This window comes from Lepeophtheirus salmonis, chromosome 7 (assembly GCF_016086655.4).
Source record: "Lepeophtheirus salmonis chromosome 7, UVic_Lsal_1.4, whole genome shotgun sequence".
Lineage (NCBI taxonomy): Eukaryota > Metazoa > Arthropoda > Copepoda > Siphonostomatoida > Caligidae > Lepeophtheirus > Lepeophtheirus salmonis.
The window spans coordinates 32,230,163-32,250,696 of NC_052137.2; the positions used below are offsets into that span (position 1 = coordinate 32,230,163).

General features: G+C 30.7%; 1 protein-coding gene and 1 long non-coding RNA gene across 3 annotated transcripts in view; one reads left to right on the forward strand and one right to left on the reverse strand.

Annotated features, from left to right (window-relative positions):
- The window catches only part of LOC121121574 (acetylcholine receptor subunit alpha-like), a 199,869-nt gene that overhangs the window by 66,474 nt on the left and 112,861 nt on the right, over positions 1-20,534 (reverse strand). For both annotated transcript variants that reach the window (XM_040716538.2, XM_071889852.1), the window contains exon 5: positions 7,023-7,307. In XM_040716538.2, coding sequence (XP_040572472.1) covers positions 7,023-7,307 — 285 coding nt within the window. The remainder of the gene's footprint in view (positions 1-7,022; positions 7,308-20,534) is intronic.
- On the forward strand, positions 14,970-16,487 carry LOC121121577 (uncharacterized). Its single transcript, XR_005865529.2, has 3 exons — positions 14,970-15,435; positions 15,487-16,129; positions 16,188-16,487. It is a non-coding gene; the product is annotated as an uncharacterized lncRNA (long non-coding RNA).

The following is a 20,534-nucleotide window of genomic DNA, read 5'->3' on the forward strand; positions in this document are numbered from 1 at the left end:
TAAATGAATATCTCTCATTTTTTTATTATTTTTTTACTTGTGCTAGATTTTACTATTCTAACCACTTCTTTAATTTGTATTTGTGTCTTTAAACCGAATAAAATATTTGTAAGTAGCTGACAATTTAACCAAATATGTAAAGCTTGATAACTGCACCAAACAAATATTAAGTAACATCACATAATAATAAAGTTTTTTTTTTTTTTACATTAAAAACATATATAAATTTGGTGTTAACTTAATGGGCCAAAAGAATTTACATGCATCGTGCGGTATTTGTTTATTTGTTTTATTTTTAAATCTTGTAAAATATGTGTATAATGGAGTCTCAATTTAACAAATCGACATGTAGAAATGAAATAGAGACGATACGTCAGGAAATATCTTGATCGAAATTGGAGCTGTTTATGAATGGAATCAAATAGAATGTACAGAGTGGGGACCCAAATTTGAAGTAGCATTTGATTACATGATTTCATTACGCACCAAAACCGCAATTGTGAAAAAAAAATTAACTGTTTTGTTTTTATCGAATATATCCAATTGTAAAATTGTCCAAGGAATAATAAAAAGGCAATGTGTATGGGATCTCAGTGCTGAAAAAGCTGCAAATACCATTGGCATTCAAGACTGCCTACAACATTGAAAAGTTGATTACAACCCCATACTATCAAGAAGATCCAAAAATATAAAATGACATAGCCCAAAAAGACAATACAGTTGGGATAACTTATTCTCTTAAACTCAATTTACGTGGGTTTGCACACCGGTCGTTCCTAGAGAATATAGTGTACATTATGTATATGGACTTGAAATAAAATTCTTAAGTTAGATCGAATAATTATAGTAAAATGTTTACTTATAATTAATCGATGCAACTCCATCTGACCAATTAAGTGAACATTAAAAAAAAATAAAAAATGGAGAGACGTTGCTAAATGGACAACGCCTAGTGGAAAATCTATTCTCTTAAACTCAATGTCTGTTGGTTCACGCCCGGGTGTTCTTAGAGAAGAAAATACTTCATGTATGTATATGAACTTTAACAATGATTCTTAGGTCAAATGTAGTAAAGGCAATACTAAAATATTTCCTAATACTAAAGCCTTGCATTTCAATCTAACCAATTATGAAACAAAAAAAAAACCCTTTAACAATCTTTATGCTATACCTTGTGACAAAGTATGTTGAAAAAAAAGGGAAACTACAAATCATTACAACCTAAACAGCAATGATATGGCCGACGCCTAGCCTGCCTCTATATAACCCTCCTCCAGCTCTGACCATCAACCCCTGGGCTTTGCAGAGTGGGGTGTGTCAGAGAAAAAACTTTACCACACCTTGCATACACATTTGGATTCATTGCAAGCTGCTATCATGACGGGGGTAGGGGTACACCATGGAAACAGCCTTCATGGTCAAGATATTCCAATATGTTGGCCGACGTATTGACTGTTGGTATCTCCATTCGGATTGCATAAAAGATAGAGAAGCCCATTACATCCTTATACATCCAAGAAGAATCAAAAATTCTGAAGCAACAATATGGCTAACTTTGGGCCTGTCTCAATGTAGTACTCCGCCAGGAATGAGCTGAGCTTTTTAAAGTCAAAATCTGTTAGCCGGCGTCTTGATGCTGTTATTGCTTCTAAAATAGGACATAAAGAATAAACATTATGTTTAAATATAGTATATAAGCATTTCCTATATTGGTTTTGAGTTGTCTCGCTTGATTCCATAAAAATCACGTTTATCGTAATTTAATAATGCTACACAAAATTTTAGGTCCCATTCTTTTGTGAAGAAGAAACTGAGAAAGAGAAGTTTAAGAGAAGAGGAGAAAGTCACAGAGTTAATCATCTGAATGAATATTTTTTCCCCTTCCTTTTTGTTTATTGTTTTGTTCATAGTTTAATCAATTTAAAAAACTCTGCGCATGTAAAACAACCAAAAAAGTGTAGGGTTAATTTTGAAACGTCCCTGATTGTTTGCCAAACCAACCACATCCTTACCCATTCTATTATTGAAGGAGGTGAGTTTTTCTACATGATCTTATTATTGAAAAGTTTATGCCTTACAATTACAATTTGCCATCAAAAAATAACTTTTCGACTATACAAATATAAATTAATAACTTTTTTGAAACTAATTTTACATTAGTTTTAAATTAAAACTTATGCATAAAACAAAATATACAGCGTTCACCCAATGTCTAATAACGAACTTTGAGTGTATACGTCGGTAGGACGTTCCTTCTTGTTTTAGTGGTTTGTGAAAAGTCTTTGGCGTCTGTAAAAAAGAAGAATCAATCAATGTATTTATTCCATAATCGTTGAAAAGGCAGATTATCCATGTTGTGATCCAGGCCGGACAAGGCAATGGTGAGATTAGAAACTTCGGAAAAATGGACAATACCTTTTTCTGGAGTGTCAAAAAGGAACTAAAAGAGTCTGCGGATGACTACAAGACTCTGCGCCACGCCATACTGCAGAGAATACGTTGACTTGGCCTTGATAATATTTTTTGGACTTTGTTGCACCCAGTGTTCACCTCCATGCTGACCAAACTTCAACCCATAGACTTTTGTGTGTGGGCTACAATTAAGTAACACAACAACATATCGTTTTGCCAAGAATCCATGAGGAATTTGGGAATATACCAAAGGGGACTATCATCAAAAACTGCTTTAGTTTTAGAGGTCGAGTCAAGGGCAGTATTTACGTCGAGGGGATTAACAATAACTTTTTTTTAAAACTTCCATTGGCAATGGATTTTATTAAAATCGGATTATTGTGTTAGAAGAGTATCATAAAACAAAAACCGCGTTGGCTGTTAAAAATAGTTCGAACCCTATATTCACAAAAATTCCGCCATTTACATAAGTACACCTCTTTTTTTTAAACCTTCGGCAGAATAATTTTACGTTAGACTCTGTCACTATAGAACAATGCCCCTTTTCAGAGTTCTTCAAGTTGGTGTCATTATGGTATCACATGTACTTTTCTCCATTGCGCTCCACACATCCAACGTAATAGTTCTAAGTAATGAGTGAACCCTAATTAAAGTGGACTTTCAAAGTGTGGCATTATATACCATGATGAGTCAATACCCAACTCCCAACCCGTTAAGAAATGTTGAGAGAAGATAAAAAAACTGGCCAATATATATGTATTAGTATTTGATAATATCCGTTTAACTATTTACTCAGATTGGACCAAAGGCTTTTTCATCATTTCAAATAACTCACAATATTATGATTGATTGATGATACTTTAAACTGCCTACACATCTAATATTTGGGCCAATATTTTTTTGATTCCTGGTAATGCCCCTAGTTCTCCTAGAATTTAAGACACAGTTCACAGTTAACATATTATATTTGGTCAACAAACACCAAATAAACTGAGCATATATTTTATTCTGTAGCTCAATTTTTTAAAAACAAATTTAATATTTTATGACATAAAATAATAGTTAAAGCAAATTATTAAACCTATTGAGTCAACTAAACGTCCCTAAGCAGTTTATTATAAATATATGTATGAACTAATACAGAAATTGCTGTTGGTTCAAAAGTATCAGAGCAATTTTGAGACATACTGTACACCATAGCCTGGTCTAACAGTTACCGGGGTTAAGCTTGTCAATGTGGCCATAACTAGTTTCCCTGCAAGATTTTCATATTGTAACAAAGCTGTATTACATATGTCCCTGCAATGCCCGGGTAGCGTTCTCACAAATCATTTCATAGATGTTACTGAGGTTCATGGATGCTTTTAAATGCCACTTTTTTTAAGGTAATGAAACTGTTGAGTAACAAAAAATTGTGATTGACAATCAACTGATAGTTAGACCCTTTTTTTTATGAGAAAATAAATATAATGTGTATGCATGAATATGGTTTTAAAAAATATGACCTGTCGTTATGTTTTATTTTATCAGTTGCACAGTCTACTTTTTTAACCAGTTTTTCCCAATTTTGAATTGTTCCGAAACACCAAACTACTTAATATATGTGGGCACCCTGTATTATTTTTCAGTATAAGTTGAATTTAAATTAGTTTCATGGTATACGTCATAATGGGCTTGTATATTTCCCTACATATTTATACTATGTAAGACCTATGGGAAAAATTCACTTACTATAATAAATAAAGATTTGTTTAATATATATTTATTGAAAATTCCTTTCAAGCACTTCTAAAAATGTGAAATATTTATTGAATTTTCCAATGAATTAAATCACCCTTAACAAAGATATTTATTTGTACATAAAATCCCCATGGAAAAATTTAAAATTATATATATATATAGTCTACTTATTTAACAAACATATAATATATATACTGTGTAATACATGCTATTTGTATTTGCAAATTAAAAAATGGAATGTCTGGGGAAAAAGTAGTCAAAAGTATTTTGATTATATTTTTTAATGATATTTTATATGTATACATATAAATATTTTATTTTCAAAACGTCATTATCGTATAAATCAACTTTATCAAGAGCGAAAAAAATGAAGTATAAGGTCCTTAGTAACCTTTGCATAATTTAATGCATATACATAAGTTTTTACATTTCGTTGATGTTGCAAAAAAAAAAAAAAAAAATGCAGACACCACACGTTTTTAATGGCTATGTATGTACATTATTCAGTGTGGAAAATGAATTTTTTTATTCATTTTCTAGAAAATAAAGCACTCATCAGATCACAAGCCAAATTTGAACCTTGTGATTTATATTTTATGGACCGTATATTTTATGTTTGTTTGTGCATTAATTATAATGCACATATTGATGCTTGCAAAAAGAAATAACTTTCAATGGGATTTATTAAAGGATACAATTTGATTTTGCGTGGATTAATGCATTTTCAATTACTCCAAGGCCATTTTGAAGACAGATACTATACTAAATTGAGCACCTTGTAGATCGTAAAGCCTCTGCTTAAAATCAAATTGAATTATGTTTCTCAATTTGTTTCGAAGTTATGGTCGATAATACATTTCTTATGTTATTTGTAACTTTGCCCTCTTACTTTGATAGTATATAAGCTTTGTATCATGTTTGATCAAAATCGATCCGTAACTTTTACCATAATACAGGTAATTAACAAACAAATAAGAAAATAACAGAGTCAAAAACATAACCTCTGTTCAACTTTTTTGCGGAGGGGGTGATAAAGGAAAATAAGTTGATAGAGTGGAAACCTATGTCCAAAAATTATTTTTCCTAATTGCAATTCATCAAACGTTTGTAAGCTTATGTGTAACACTGACATATTACAGCTTATTTTGAGTAATTTATCTCAATTTGCTCAAAAGTTATTGTCAATTTTGCGTTTATAACAATTTGTTTAACTTAAAATAGACTTTTCAAAATTTCATTGCTTAATGTTAACATACGGATGTATAATTGCCCTACAAAGTTGTATGAAAATTATCCGGTACTTTTTCCGTAATCCCTCTTACGAATCGAAACTATAGTTTGTTGCAAAGTTATGCCATAATATTTGTTACTTACAAAAATATTGTTGTATATTTTTTAAAAGAATTCAACATACTGCTAGAAAATAAAATTTTGCTTTCTTTTATGCCACAAAATTAGAAATTTTGGGTTATTCAGATCATTTTCATTCACAAGATACAAACAATTTAAGAAACCATTATCTTTATTCAAGGGAGTAAATTTTTGTTTAATAAATTGTAATATTCTTTATATATTCATCTTATAAACCATTAATTCCAATGATGTCACATTTTAAATAAACTAAATCTTTATTGAACCATATTGTATTGTAATATGTATGTCTCAAATAGTTTATTCAATAGAATTATCATAAATGATAAGCATTTATGATTATAAAAAAAGATTGACAAAGGAGCCAAGAAACAGAGCAAATGGAAATTTAATGAGATACGTTCATTTTCCTAAAAGAATCCTTTGCATCGGATAATAAATCAACAATAATTACCTACTCAATAATTCCAATTTGTGGGAAATAAATAAACTTAGACACATATTTAGTTCAATGCACTTAGAATCATTTTCAAGTGATTGCAAGAATAAATAATAAAAACTGTTTTGCACAAAATTTCATTTCAATAAATAACAATTATATTTGAAATTATGGATCTTGAAGTAAGCGTGGATTTTTAGCCAAAAAAATAGCTATTTCCTCAACTGATTGCAATCCCCTAAACTTTGCTATTCAGGGGATGGTGGAGAGAAAGACCAATGTTGTACACAAGGCTAATAAGGACCAGCTAAGAGTGCAGCTTAGGCTACACGAAGGGATATACAGAGGACATGGTGTGTGCAAGCTACGTTCATTTGGGCCTTGGTTTGAGAGAGTAGAGATACATTTGAGAAGCTTTTTATCTGTTCTACTATAAAATATTTACACTATACTAACTGTAGTAAAATAAAGTGGATTATGTGTTAAATACATATATTTAACTATATGTATTTCAAGCTGTTTAAGTGCAACTGGTTATCTATAGTTGACATTTGAAAGATAAGATTTCGAGCTAAAAAACTTTTTTGACAGTTTCGTGATGGTTTGACTAAGTATAAGATTGACACTAGCCAAGAGAAAGTAAACTATATTTTACAGGTTTTCCATAATGGAAAAAATGTAAGCCAAATAACTGAAAATGTGATTAGTATATGTGGTCCTGATGGTGTAACAGGTAAGGGGGCAATTTTGTTTTCGTAATTTTGATGCAAAAGATATAAGATCAATTTCGAAAATTTGTATAAGCTTATTAAAATGAGCACCGTTTTGATTACCAGGGGGATAAAGATTAAAGTTAAAAAATCCATTAAAAATTAAAGATATCGTTCTAATACACCTATTTATATATTATTATTTTTATCGCATATATTATAAAATTTAACAATATTAAATGTTTTACTAATTGAGAACTACCCAGTATTCACTATTTTTAATGTAAATAACATTTATAATATAAGAAAATTGTCTTAAAAGCGTATGATCATCTGATACATCGTCTTACCTTTTCTCCCGAATCCGACGGAAGGTAAAAAACTAAAACAGTAAGAAAGGAGATACCCATGCAAGGAATAATAAGGTTGACTGTATAGAAAAGAGTTTTTCTTCTCATGGTTACATTAAACGTAATGTCTAGATAAGGCTCGTCACAGCAGGTATAGTATTTGACGTTCCGTATTGCTGGAACCTCCAATATATCCCATTCTACTGACATATAAAACTCTGTCAAGTCCACTCCAATCTCGACTTCAGGCTTACCCATCACCTCATCGATATGGCGGAGATCAACCTATAACAGAGAAGATATAATTAGTGTTTATATATTGTACAAGAGGCCTTTCTAATTTGTTTTTTGGAGATGAAATAATAATTATGGTTTAGGGACACTAAAGAATATCTAGGAGACCATGAAACACTCAATATTTTGAACACGTACTGTTCTGAATATTAATAAGAAAACTGAAGTAGTTGTTTTCTTCTCCACCATATAGCTAATCAGATAAAACCCCAACATTTTTACAATAATATTATAATTTTATTTTTATATCCTTATTGACATTACTCCAAATATATTTTTTTCTATATAAGATTGTACAAAATAATGTATGGAACATATCTTGAGTAGGAGGTCTCCCTTATCTAAAACGACAAATAGCTTTTTCTAGAGTTCATATTTTTTGGATAATAATATTAACAGATATGTTCATAGATATATATAGTGTAAGCCTTAGTTAATAGATTTTGATATTCCAAAGGGCTGGAAATATAGAGTGAGAGGACTCAAAAATTAGGAAATATTAAAAGACATTTTCATTTCGCCATATTTACGGCAAACTTTTGAAGCAAAAGTTGGTAATTTGACGAATAACTGGGCTTAAGAAAGTACGAAGACATGTTTTTCCACTCCTCCGTGACCATGGCCTTCAGGGCATCGATATTTGGGTGAGTAGACTTGTACATCTTCCCTCCAAAAAGCACCAAACAATGAAGTTAAGGGAGTTCACATCAAATAAGGAAAAAATACTAAAGTCTTCTGCCAAAAAGGCAGTCATGTTTTCCCAGCAGAAATTTTGCACCTTCCTGGACGTGTGTGCCATGGCACGTTTTTGGGTATAGATATAGTTGCCCTTGATGAATATGCTCTCCAACCATGGCAAGACATGGTACCTGAAATATTTGTTAACTTTCTCGTTGGCTTTGAAGAAATAGGGAGGCATCTCACTTCCGTCAGACACCACGACCCCGAGGACCATAATATTCAGCCTAAAATAAATTATTTGTCCAATTGTCGCTTTGTGTGTGAAGGAGATCGCAGACCGTCTGCTATTTTGCTTCTTGTTCAGACATTTTTTATCGCACAAAACAAAATAAACATCAAATTGTAGCTTTTAGTAAGTTCTTTTGAATATTGACAAGTACAATATTGTCAGACTTTTATAACTGAGGCTAGAGGACCTCAAAGAGGATTCTAATTTTTGATTCCTCACCCAATAGGGTGTGTTAGAGTTATATAAATAAGACCACGTACATATTTCTGGTAATTGCAACCTAAACAATTTTTATTCTAAGTTATTGTTATTAAATAGTCCAATAACAGCTTACATTATATTTGAATTTTCTCTCCTACATTATAATAGAGAAAATTCAAATATATTGTAAACTATTATTGGGAGAGCATCAACACAACACAAACAGAGTTCTTGCCTACGGATAGCACCCAAAGTAACTACAAAGTTCTAGACTATGGTGGCGAAGATGGCATATCTAGGATCCAATATCTCAAGAAAAATATCCAGATTGCAATACAGGAGTTTACTTTTTTTTTAAATGCTTTGCCAGAGAACATATTGAGATTGATGCAGTGTTTGTTTTTATTAGGTTGTTATTGTTTATTTATACTTTTATTAATTTATAATTTTCTTATTAATTCCTCGAAATAATTTTTGTAATCGACGAAACCTTGAATATTTACAAATACTTTATCATTCCTAAAGTGGTTTTATTTTTTTTAACAAACTTAATTAATTTATAGTGTGTGTTGATCTATTTATTGTATTTAGAATTGAAATTGGTGCGGAATAAAATAAGAATTACTTAAGTGCTAATTCTTCAGAAATTAATTAAATGAAATACCTATTTTTAAACATTAAAGAGTTGATTGTTAACAAAATTGTTATCACTAGTACTCGTTTTAATAGAAGACAAAGATGAAATTTGATGGTATTGTGGGGAGATATAAGTTTGAGGGTTCGTTAGACTCAGAATTGAGGATTGAAATTAATAATTGCCGTCTATCCATTAAATAAGATAAGGAGTAAGATGTGTGTTTACTTCCTTTCTTCTACAGCTGATTGCAGTTGATCTAATCAAACTTGATGGCAGCTCCTCGTAAACAACATTCAAATGGAATTTTGAGTTTATTTATTTTTTGCGTAGGTATTGCGTATTATTTTTTAAAAACAAAAAATTTAAAGATTTTTTTGAAAATACAGACAGTAGCTTTAATGCTTTGAAGTAGTTAAGAAAGTGTATTTGCAACAAAAAAATTACAAAAAATGGTTTGACATAACATTAGGTTTGGAAAATAGTATTTCGTAGTGCCCACCCTTTTATTAAATAAGGATATCTTGTTCACACGATAGAACGTATTAAAGGTGTGAGTGTATACAACAAACGCTTCATTTTTACTACACGACAGAAACGACACAGAAAATTTGCAATGTATACGCCGATACTTGTCCAGTGGTTAGATTAATTTTTTTCACTTAATTGTGCATCTCCTGTGAGCAACACGACCGTTTAAAGCCCGTGATCGAACATAAGCGGCCAGCATAAACAAATAGGAGACAAGAAGACATCATCAAACAACGCCAGGCCGCACACACCTTTGATGAAGTGCAAAAAGCTCCAGGAGATCGAATGGGAAGTTCCTTCTCTGCACCCATCCTACATTGAATATCTGGTAATAAGTGACTACCAACTGTTCCTTGGGAGGTCATTGTTGACTTCAATTGAGGGCCGTTAAAATTGGTTGACCCAGTTTTTTGCCCATAGGGATAAGGGCTTCAGTAAGAAGATTATTATGAAGTTGGGTTCTCGTTGGAAACAAGATATCAAACATAATATGGCATACTGTTCTTAAATTGGATCTTTATAACACTTTCTATAAAGCATTCAAATAAAGTGAAAAATAAAAAGTTACCTCCTCCCCCCAGCCAATTATTTAATTAAATTAATCTAGTATCAATTTAGCTCCTGAGTTTTTATTATTGCGATTTATGACAAATGACTTTTTTCAATTATTTTTATGATTTGAAATTTATGATATTCTTTAAAGGTAAATATCTTCAAGGCTAATACCCCCAAGGTAGCTAAAACTTGTGCCATTAGATGAGACATAACATACTTCCCAATATTTTTTATCATTAAAGCTTATAAAGTTTCTTAAACTGAGATTTTTGACCCACTTTTGTATAAAGGTCGATTAAGAAGGTGATAAGTATAAATGCATTTTCAGATTTCAAATTTGCTTAAAATATCATTACTTTGACTTTTTATTTTTTGGACAAAATATATCTGCATTCATATAATACATTTATGTCTTAATATTGTACTAATGGAAGTACATGAATATATTTTTTAGTAAATGGCATTTCCTCAATCTATGTATGTTGTTCAAAGTGCATAAAAAAGTTTGAAAAACAGCAATAATAATAACCATAAAATGCATAAAAACTTAACTTTAACATACGCAAAAAAAATTATGTGCATTACACTTTTATAGAAAAGTCTAATTTTCTATGATCATAAATTTAGTTCATTTTTTTTAAATGTATCGAGGGACTTGCATTAAATTTGATGTATTTTTTTTGCTTGCTTTGAAGTTTTTTTTTATAAAGAGGTTATTGCATCGATATAAAATACTTATATTTATATGAAAGGAATATTAATAAAATCATAAGTAAAATCCAAGCTGTTTTTACATTGAGTATACAATGTTTACAACTCATGAAAAAAGTCCATTAGAAAAGCAAAAAAGCCGCTTATTTTAATGAAATTAAATTGACATAACAGCTGAAATTACATTTGTAGTATCATTTTTACCTTAAATTGAAAACAGAGAAATCGATAAGTGCAAAAGACCGACTAAAAGTAAAAAAAACAAAAACACAATACCCTGATTTAAAATTGCAAAATTTGAAAAAAGTTCAAAGAAAATACATTTTTCCAAAAATAAAAGTTACATTTATTCTAAAAATTTATTTCAGGTTAATATTAATCATCCAATAGAGAAAACATTCTTTTTAATACGCGCTTAGTGAACTAGGAAAAATAGAAACCCTCAATAAAATACGAATATAATTACCTAATTTAAATTTATTATAATTTTTTACTGTTTCATCCGTTTTCCATGGGTTCCATCTATTAAAATGTTAAAAATACTTTCAAAAATGTAAAACATGGATAATAAATTAACTCTGATTTTAAAATAATCTTACAAAAATGAGTTTGAGGATGTTACAAAAATAACTTACTATTATTTTAATATTGAAATTGAGAGAAAATTAGAATCCAAGAAAAATAATGACTTGTATTTACTAAACCTAGTTTAAACATTCATCAACATCATTATAAATCTTAATCACTAAAATTTTTAGATGAATAAATAATTGTACATACATATCTTATTAAATTTGATATTTCTGGATCAAACCGAAGAGTATAGGCGATTAAATATAGATTCAAAAGAATGTAGATTAGTTTTTTAAAGGATCGGAGTGTATTATATCCCAGTTCACTAATGGTGGATTAGTGCTGTTTCTAGCATTAAAGTCTTAAATATATGATTTAATGTAATTGAAAGCAATTTGAGGTGCAGAAAATCCGAATTCACAAACGATTGGTTAAAAAGATATCTGATAAAAATAAATAAGCTTAAAATGAAAAAAAGTTTATACTTCATTTTCGTAGCCATATGTAAAAACAGGTAAAATAATAATTTATTTATGAGGAAACAGCGAAAGGATGACAGCTGTGTGGTATTCGATCCTTTCTAAAAATTAATCATTGTATACTTAGATGTATGTATTATATCATATAATGCTAATCAAGAGCCTTTTGAGCCTGTTAAAGAAAAGAAACCTAAAATCAACCCTGATAATTTGAAGAAAGTGGAGAGTAGGTTAACTGACATGACGTTTCATTAGATCAGTTACAAATAACTCTGACGTGGGAGAAGAAAATAAAAAAAGAACATTGACAAGAATGTGGATCCACATTCATCCGGCCAGCCTAGTTTCTCATAGAGATGATTTTGTCGTTGTATATTATTTCTTGCAGGGCCTGAAGCAAGTCTGGTGTGCATTTTTTTGCTCTCGGAACAATCATGAGTCATCCTAGCAGGTGTTTTTGAGCCATAAAACTTATTGAAATCCTAGGCAATACTGTTATCTGTTGATTTCGACAGGTGTTTAAACTTAAACTTTTGGGGGTGCGCCCGGTATGGATGAACCCAAAACTTGATGCAATACGTTCGTATTAGGAGTGCATACCATAGATTTTGTAATATTTATTATTATACACCAGGTTTTATTATTTCCCAGAAAATGGCCTTTGAGTGGGATGCCAGCACAAATCGGTATCCCATTCCTAATTAATAAATACTGTTAAATTTAAGTATTTTTTATATTTTAGAAGCAAATCCTTATCATATATTCTTATTTGTCAATTATCACTTGTTGTTTTTGAGACTCTGCAGGTACGTCTGTAAAAAAATAATAAGTGATTAATGGCTAATTTTTGAAAAGCATGGGGCTGTATAATTGTGAAAAAAGCAACTTGCACAGAGAATTAAAACTCTGTTCACGAATACACGAGAAAAACTAATACACAAATTAATATAAATAAATGTATTCTAAGAAAAACATACTGCTAATTAATTATGTTGATATAACAAATAATAAATCATTTCAGATCCTCTCAAAAATCCACAGCTAATAAAAATAAATATTTAAAATATGTATGTGGGCCGTCAACACATGAAAATGTTGAAATGATTTTTTTCGAAATTGACTCTAGATTGTATTTTTATTTTTCAATGAACTATCGTCAATATGCATCAACAATATATTCTTTCTTATACATAGTTTGAGTGTGTTGCAAATTTCACTTAAAAAACCAAAATGGATCATCACAATTCTATAATGATATATAATAATATATGTAAATCTGGGATTTTCTGTCTACCTATTTTTTATTCAAGATTGTTTTATTATGACGCACCACATGGAACAAACAGTTTTACCTATGCATCAAACTAATTTAAAATTATATACAGCCTTGCTTTTATTTTTCCCAAATAATAAAATATTCTAATTTGAAAACTTTTTACTTAATCCATGTAAAGAAAAAATAACTTTTTTTTCATAGTAAACTTATGTATATTAATTAAGAGATTATCTTTTAATTACCCTTTAAGAGATTAAGCTATTATTGTATATCAACAGTGTCATTTTTTAGATCACTAAATAAAAAAAAAAGGTTGAATACATTTTCTGTTTGTTAGTATGTCGGAATAAAAACAGTTTTGAACAAGAATCAAGAAAGGAAGAAAGTGCAATTTTTTTCTGACTGCATATACTTAATGCCAATTATTTAATAAAAATATTTGAGTTAGTTTGAGGCCTTGTATAAAAAACTTGTGGGAAAGTAAAGATACTCAAGGATTTTAATTACGTCTTAGAACCTATATTTGATAATGATAACTTATTTTGGGCCTCGTGTTGCTTTTCAAATACAACAAATCTATTAATTTATCATTTTTATTATTTTTTTAACATAAAAAGAAAAAACGACAACTACATGTTTAATTAATATTAGGTCAACGAAACAGGGATAAAAAACCAAAACAAAAAATCGGCAAATCTAGAGGTCTGATAAATAAATCATATCATGAAAAGGATATTGAGCTAGTTAGTATTTCCCCCATCGATGGAGTTCTTCTGCTTCACTGCGTATATTGCGTATATTATAGATTGTATTTTGGAGAGGAGCCACTCAATCTTCCACCAACCTAATATCGAGAAGATGTTACAATGAGCAAATCCCAGATACTCAATCTCACATAAAAATTTCTCCTGTCTTCTTCTTCAACCATCCTAAGGATCGAGGTAATTTTTAAACATTGTTTGGATAAATTGAAAAGAGATCTCCACTTCTTTTTGGCAAAAATAACAATTTATCTCATTATGATCTTCCTGGGACTTGTTTGTAAAAATACAGAATGTCCCAGTCTGTATCTCAGCCATTTTTGACGTGTTCAAAATAACTTTTGGATCGGCATGCCCCATGCCAACTCTACTACCAAGCAGTTTAAAATTTCGCTTTATAATTGATGAAGGGTCATCACGACCAATATTAACACTCGAAGCTTGCCTTATCATTTTGTTAGGAACGACTTCTAATGCAATGAATGGATTGATTTGAGGACCGAGATAATTACTTTTGATATCTTGTCCAGAGAACATCCACCGTGTTTTATGGGATAGAAAGAAGATATTTAACAAGGGGCTTATATCTGATATATATATTTGCCTGCAGAAGTAGTCCCTGCACTTCCCAGGAACTCACTCCTACTGTTCAGTCGAAGATTATAATTAAGTCTTTCATTTGCCCCTAGTAAAAAGAGGATATTCTCAATGATGGAGATACATACTGAGCACATCTTCCTCCAATGATGAACCAATCTTTTCACCACTCCAAACATTTCAGATGGACTCATACAGATCGGATCAGCAAATTGAAAACCAATCCGTTGATAGAATTTTTTTATTTTTTTTTATTGCCCAAAAATCACTAGAGGTTCTGAGTTGTTTTAACCACAAAAGATTCAGCGCTTTCCATATACTTCCATGTATGTAGAACCAACACCTCTGAGAGATGTTGGAGATTTAATCCTCGACTTTGAAACTTATGCTCTTGCATGCCCCCATACTAAATCTTCCCTTAATTTATATTTGCTCTCACATATTATCTTTGAAAAATGCACATATCTCAGCAGATGGAATGTTTTTGAGAGGATATTGATATCCCAGGCCTTCAATTTTTTTTATATAGTAAGTGGGGTATTAGTGAAAAATCTGACTCTTTTCTCTATAATAGATTAAAATTATAAATCATTTCTTCTGTCAGTATTGGCATTGCAGCTAGAAACTTCAAGCTCTAGAAGTGAGAAAGACTAAACAAATAATAGCTCGCTAAGACCATCATATCTCTTAAGATAGTCGTCATGGTTGGATAAAATCCTAGTCTTCTCGATATTGATGGAGATATTAGAATTATTTTGGGTATCCTTATTGACTTTAATGGCTTGGAAGATGGAATATGCCAGCTCTTCCTTTGGTCCCGTTAGAAATAAGGTAAGGTCGTCAGCATATAAAGCACTTCAGTGATTTTTCATTTATTTTCAGACCTTCAAGGCTGGAGTTATAAATAGTAATATCGTTCAATCCATTCATTGCGATGAGATAGAGGGACGGGGTAGCAAATCTCCTTGGCAAGCTCCACGCTGAATGACAATGCTCGATGATGAGTTCCTAAGGATGGCCGAAACCATGTTAACAAACACATCCAGCAGTTATTAATTATATAGCTGTCCAGTAATGAACTTGTGTGAGACAGTATTGACTGCCTTTTCGAAGTCGACAAAAATTGTAACGTACTTGGAAGATGTACATAAGTCTATACCATTGTATAGAACCTAGTATGTATATCCTCTATCAGGCATGATGCCATAAATCCTTTCTAATTTCCGTTGATATAATGCGTGGGAAAATCCGGGAAAGGCTTCGATTCAATATTACGGTGAGTACTTTAAATGAGGTATTCAAGAGGATAATGGATCTGTAATTTTTTATATCATACTTTGACTTGTTCTTCTTTTGGGCTAAAACAAACTCTTCTACAATATTTCCTTAAACACTTCATCGAGGATTGGCGAAAGTAAATTTTTAAACCTTTTGAAAAATTCAAAAGGCAACTCCAATGGTCCAGGGCTATTAAACTTTTTGTCAAAATCTTGGATGAACTTTATAATTTCTTTTTCAGTGATGGGTGAGTCTATATCTAAAAATATATCACGATTTAAATAATTTTGATCAGTTTCTTTCAGTTCTATCAGAATCCCAATTTTGAAATAACAACGGTTTCCATTTTGTTGGATCTTTCAAAAACCTCCAGTTCAAACAGAAATCACTTAGTCTATTCGACCTAAAGCCCGAATATCTACATAATTTAGAATAAAATCTGTATACCTCTTCGGATGTTTTCTCGGGATCCTCCGATATTTCGCCTGAGGCAAGTTTTATGGATTTTATTTTCTCTTTTGTTTATTGTGACGACATTAACACTTTTTCAAAATGTTATTAAATATTGTTGAACATAAAATTTGAATAAACAATTGTAGAACTTGTCAGTAATCCTTCTAAAAAAAATTATATTTATACTTAATAAATTTTAAATATATTAAATTTCAACATAGAGAATAACATTCTTTTTATTAGAAAAATGAATGAAATAAAAAACATTTATAGTTAATTTCTTTCAAAACACATTTTCACAACGTTTGTGAGACGTGTAAGTTTCTTATAGAAAACTTATTGCCAACGTTAACGACGCAAGAAACATTTAAATACGCTTTTTATATGTAATTTTTCAGGATATTAATAATTTGTCCATTCCAGTTTCCTCAACTATATCATAATAAGGGACCCTGTTTTTTTGCTCATAACGGTTTGAATTGAAAAAAAATAAAAATGAATTATATTTAATGACATAACCAATTGCTTATCATGACAGGATGTCAATCCCTGTTATAGAGTATAAGTTAAATTGATAAGATGCTCTTTGATTCTGATATGGCCTTCAAATACAATTGATCAATATAAGAAATAAATTTAGATTATTTTGATGCCAATTTACGACAACTTATAACTATTTTTTTATGGTTTGGTTAAATCAAACAAATATGGAACTGTTAGTTTTTTTATTTTCTAGTTCTCATTTAGATTTATTGAACAATGAACTCACTACGATAAAATAGAAAACAATACAATAATTCCAAGTATATTTTTCTAAAATTATTTGCATCGGATAAACCTATATCTATTTCATATCCCGACCTCAATCCTCTTAAATATCATTAATGATGCAAAGTAGAGCACACAACAACATTGTCCACATCAAGTCAGATATCTGGAAGGCATTGCAGGTCCTGTCTACAGAAGAGCATATGATTGTTTCTCATTTGGGTGACTTCTACTGCGTGGACAATTAAAATCTGAACACTTTTAATTTTAAACTTCAATAATATATAATTGATTAATTATCAATATAATTTTAACAAAGTTAATACCATAAATAAATGTGGGTCAGAGTTCTACTAAATATAAATTTATCCAGCTTTAGCATGAATAATGGCTTCCAAGTGGAGGCGAAAGACATGGCACCTGCTGCCGATGTCGATGTTGGTCCTAGAGACGTCTAGTGTGAAGGGAAATTCGCCTATTACGTTCATTTTCTTGACTTGTACGTGAGCTACAGAGCTCAGTTTTGATTTGATTTGTAACTAACCTTTTATGCTTTAATTGATATAAATAATTTCAATCACTCAACTTTAATTAATTATCAAATTAGTCAGTGTTCAGTTTTTATTGAACCCTTTAGTGGAAAATTTCATTGTAAGAAAGTGAAAATACTTTAAATACCTCAAATAGAAGTTATTGAACTCTCGATTTTCAATTCAAATGTCTAATAAATAATAAAATTATGGCTGTGATTCCATTCCTTGATTTTTTAAAGTTCATTTCAAGCCTCTTTGTATGTAGTTTTTTTATTAATTTTATAATTTCTGGGTATAATTCAATTTTCTTCGCCAGATCTGAATATACATTGTCTGAATATAATGAATGCAAATATTTGGCCGAAAAATTTCACAAATAGATATTTTGTTTTAAAAAAAATATCATGGGGCTTTTGTTTAACAAATAACTTTGAGCAGGTTTGACAGCTTTGCAAGCCAAGGTCAGACTTAGTTTGTTATTTGGGGAGCAAGCTGGGAGTGTTCGACAGCAGTTACAAAAAATGCATCCATCAACAATGTATTTATTCCACAATCGGGGAAAAGGCATAGTATCCTTTTTGCACTCCACGCTGGAGAAGACAATATTTAGATTGCAAAATCATAAAACCTGGACAGGTCCTTTGTCTAGCGAGTCAGCAAGGAACTGGAAGGTTCAGAATGTGTCCAAGACTCTGGGTAATGCCATACATCAAAGAAAACGTTGACTTGTTGGTGATATTTTTTTTGAGCGATTTATCGGCCTTCAAACTCACCAGACCTCATCCCAATGAACTTCTTTGGGGGCGAAGTTGAGCGATATCTTCCTGGAACACAAAAACGAGCTGACGTCCAGTATCGGGGAGAAGTTCTGACATCTACTAAATAAGACTCGCGAAACTCTGCTTCCCGTTTCCGTGATCGAATCGAGGTTGTTATTGCAGAAAAATGCAATTATATTGAAAAATAATTTAATTAATGCTTGTTCAGCTGTCTTTTTGTATTGGTTTTTATTAAAAAATCGATAATTCGTTTTCGAGAATATCATAAGAAAAGGAATTATATTTGCTGTTAAATAGTGGTTGCACCCTCTACAAAGAATACTTATGGCAAAAAAAAATAATCTTTAGTATTTCCACTTCATTTAAGTGTAAATGAGAAAATAACAAACATGGAAAATGAAAATATTCTTTAATTATACATTTAACAAAAATCTTTTTATCTTTTTCGTTTAAATGCCATATAAAGATTTTCTGCGGCAAACAGATGAAGACAACCTCTTTCAAAAGAGTTGCAAGAATTGTGAATCAAGATTAGATCCTTGGCAAACCATTCGTCGTCGACGGAGTACTTTATGGCTTTAACGCTCAGGTGACAAATGAAACAGGTCCTCCTGTCAATGCACGGCCAAAAAGAAAATTCGAGGGGATTGACATCAGGACTCCATGATGCCACATTCTCTTGTCTCATAATATGATGTTGTTGTTTTTTTACGAAGGTCTGAGTATTTTTGGCAGTTAGAGCAAGGCCCAATCTTTATGTACATAGCTGCTGTGATCCTATTAACCTCTGGGTCCTTTTTGATGGCGTACGTGATGGTTTTTTTTCTAGAATCTTCTTTTATCTCTATGGTTTCTTTGTGTTTTAGACTTTTTTATTATTGGAGATGGTCTTACAAGCTTTACCCATGGCTTACAAATACTTAAATACAAAAAAAAAAAAAACCTCCGTATTTACTTTTTCATTGATTAACCGAAAATATTTTACTTTCAATATTTTTCTACGTCTTCACTTTGTACAAATAAAAATGATATGTCACAGGAAAACATTTTTTTCTTTTGTCACAAATGTTGTACATATTTATAAAGACGCAAAAATCTTCTATTGAAAAAGCAAATATATATTCAAATCCTTAATAAAATACTTTTCTTAGAAAAAATATGTAGGGAGAAAACAGAAAATACTGTCAGACTAAATGAAAACTGTATTTTTCTATTTTATTAATAAATAAAAGGAAAATATAAATTGATGAAAAAATATATTTGACATAAAAAAAGAAAAATTGACAGATCATAATTTAACCTTTTTACAAGAGAGAGAGAAAAAAGAGGTTCTATTTACTTCCAAAAAAGTCTATGTGGGATTTTTAGCTGTGAGCAAAAGAAATTAACCAATATTATGAATTGTTTCTTTTATTAACGTTGATGATGTTTTTTTACAAAGATGAATTGTTCAAGAAAGAGGAAATTAATTCAGTGAGAGCTTTCATAACAATCTAAAAACTCATAATTTATATATTAATTATATAAGGGGTAGTGCTTTCATTCCCCCAGTAATTAAGGGATCCCGAAATCATCAGCTAATATTAACATTCGTATGAACTCAGCAACTCTTCCATTTTGGAGTATAAAAATGATGTATCGACTGAATATATATAATTTAAAATCAAAGTCGAACATGGCTGACTAATAAATACATTGCATGAAAAGACTTATGTCAAGTGGGAAAATCTCCTCGAGTCAAAATTACTAGCAACAAAACTATAGGCGTCAAAAGTATCGACGTCGAAAATATTCGCAACAAAATTACCAAAAACTAACGTCCTCAATCTTCAAAAATTAATGAGTAATCATTAGAGTTTGAAAACAAAATAATGAATGTTTTTGGATTTTGGCTGTTTAGCTGTAAAGACGGTTCATTAGATGCGCTAGAATCAGCTGTGACAAGGGAGAAGAAAGAAAAGGAAATATACAAGTACATTGGAAAGTATTACTCAATTGTCCATCCTCTATTCTACTCAGAGTCCAAGAAGAACTTGCAATTTTTACTCTCCATAAATCTACACGAATATTAAATCAGGCTTTTGAATTCAATTAAATGTAATACTCAAGGTGGTTTTCT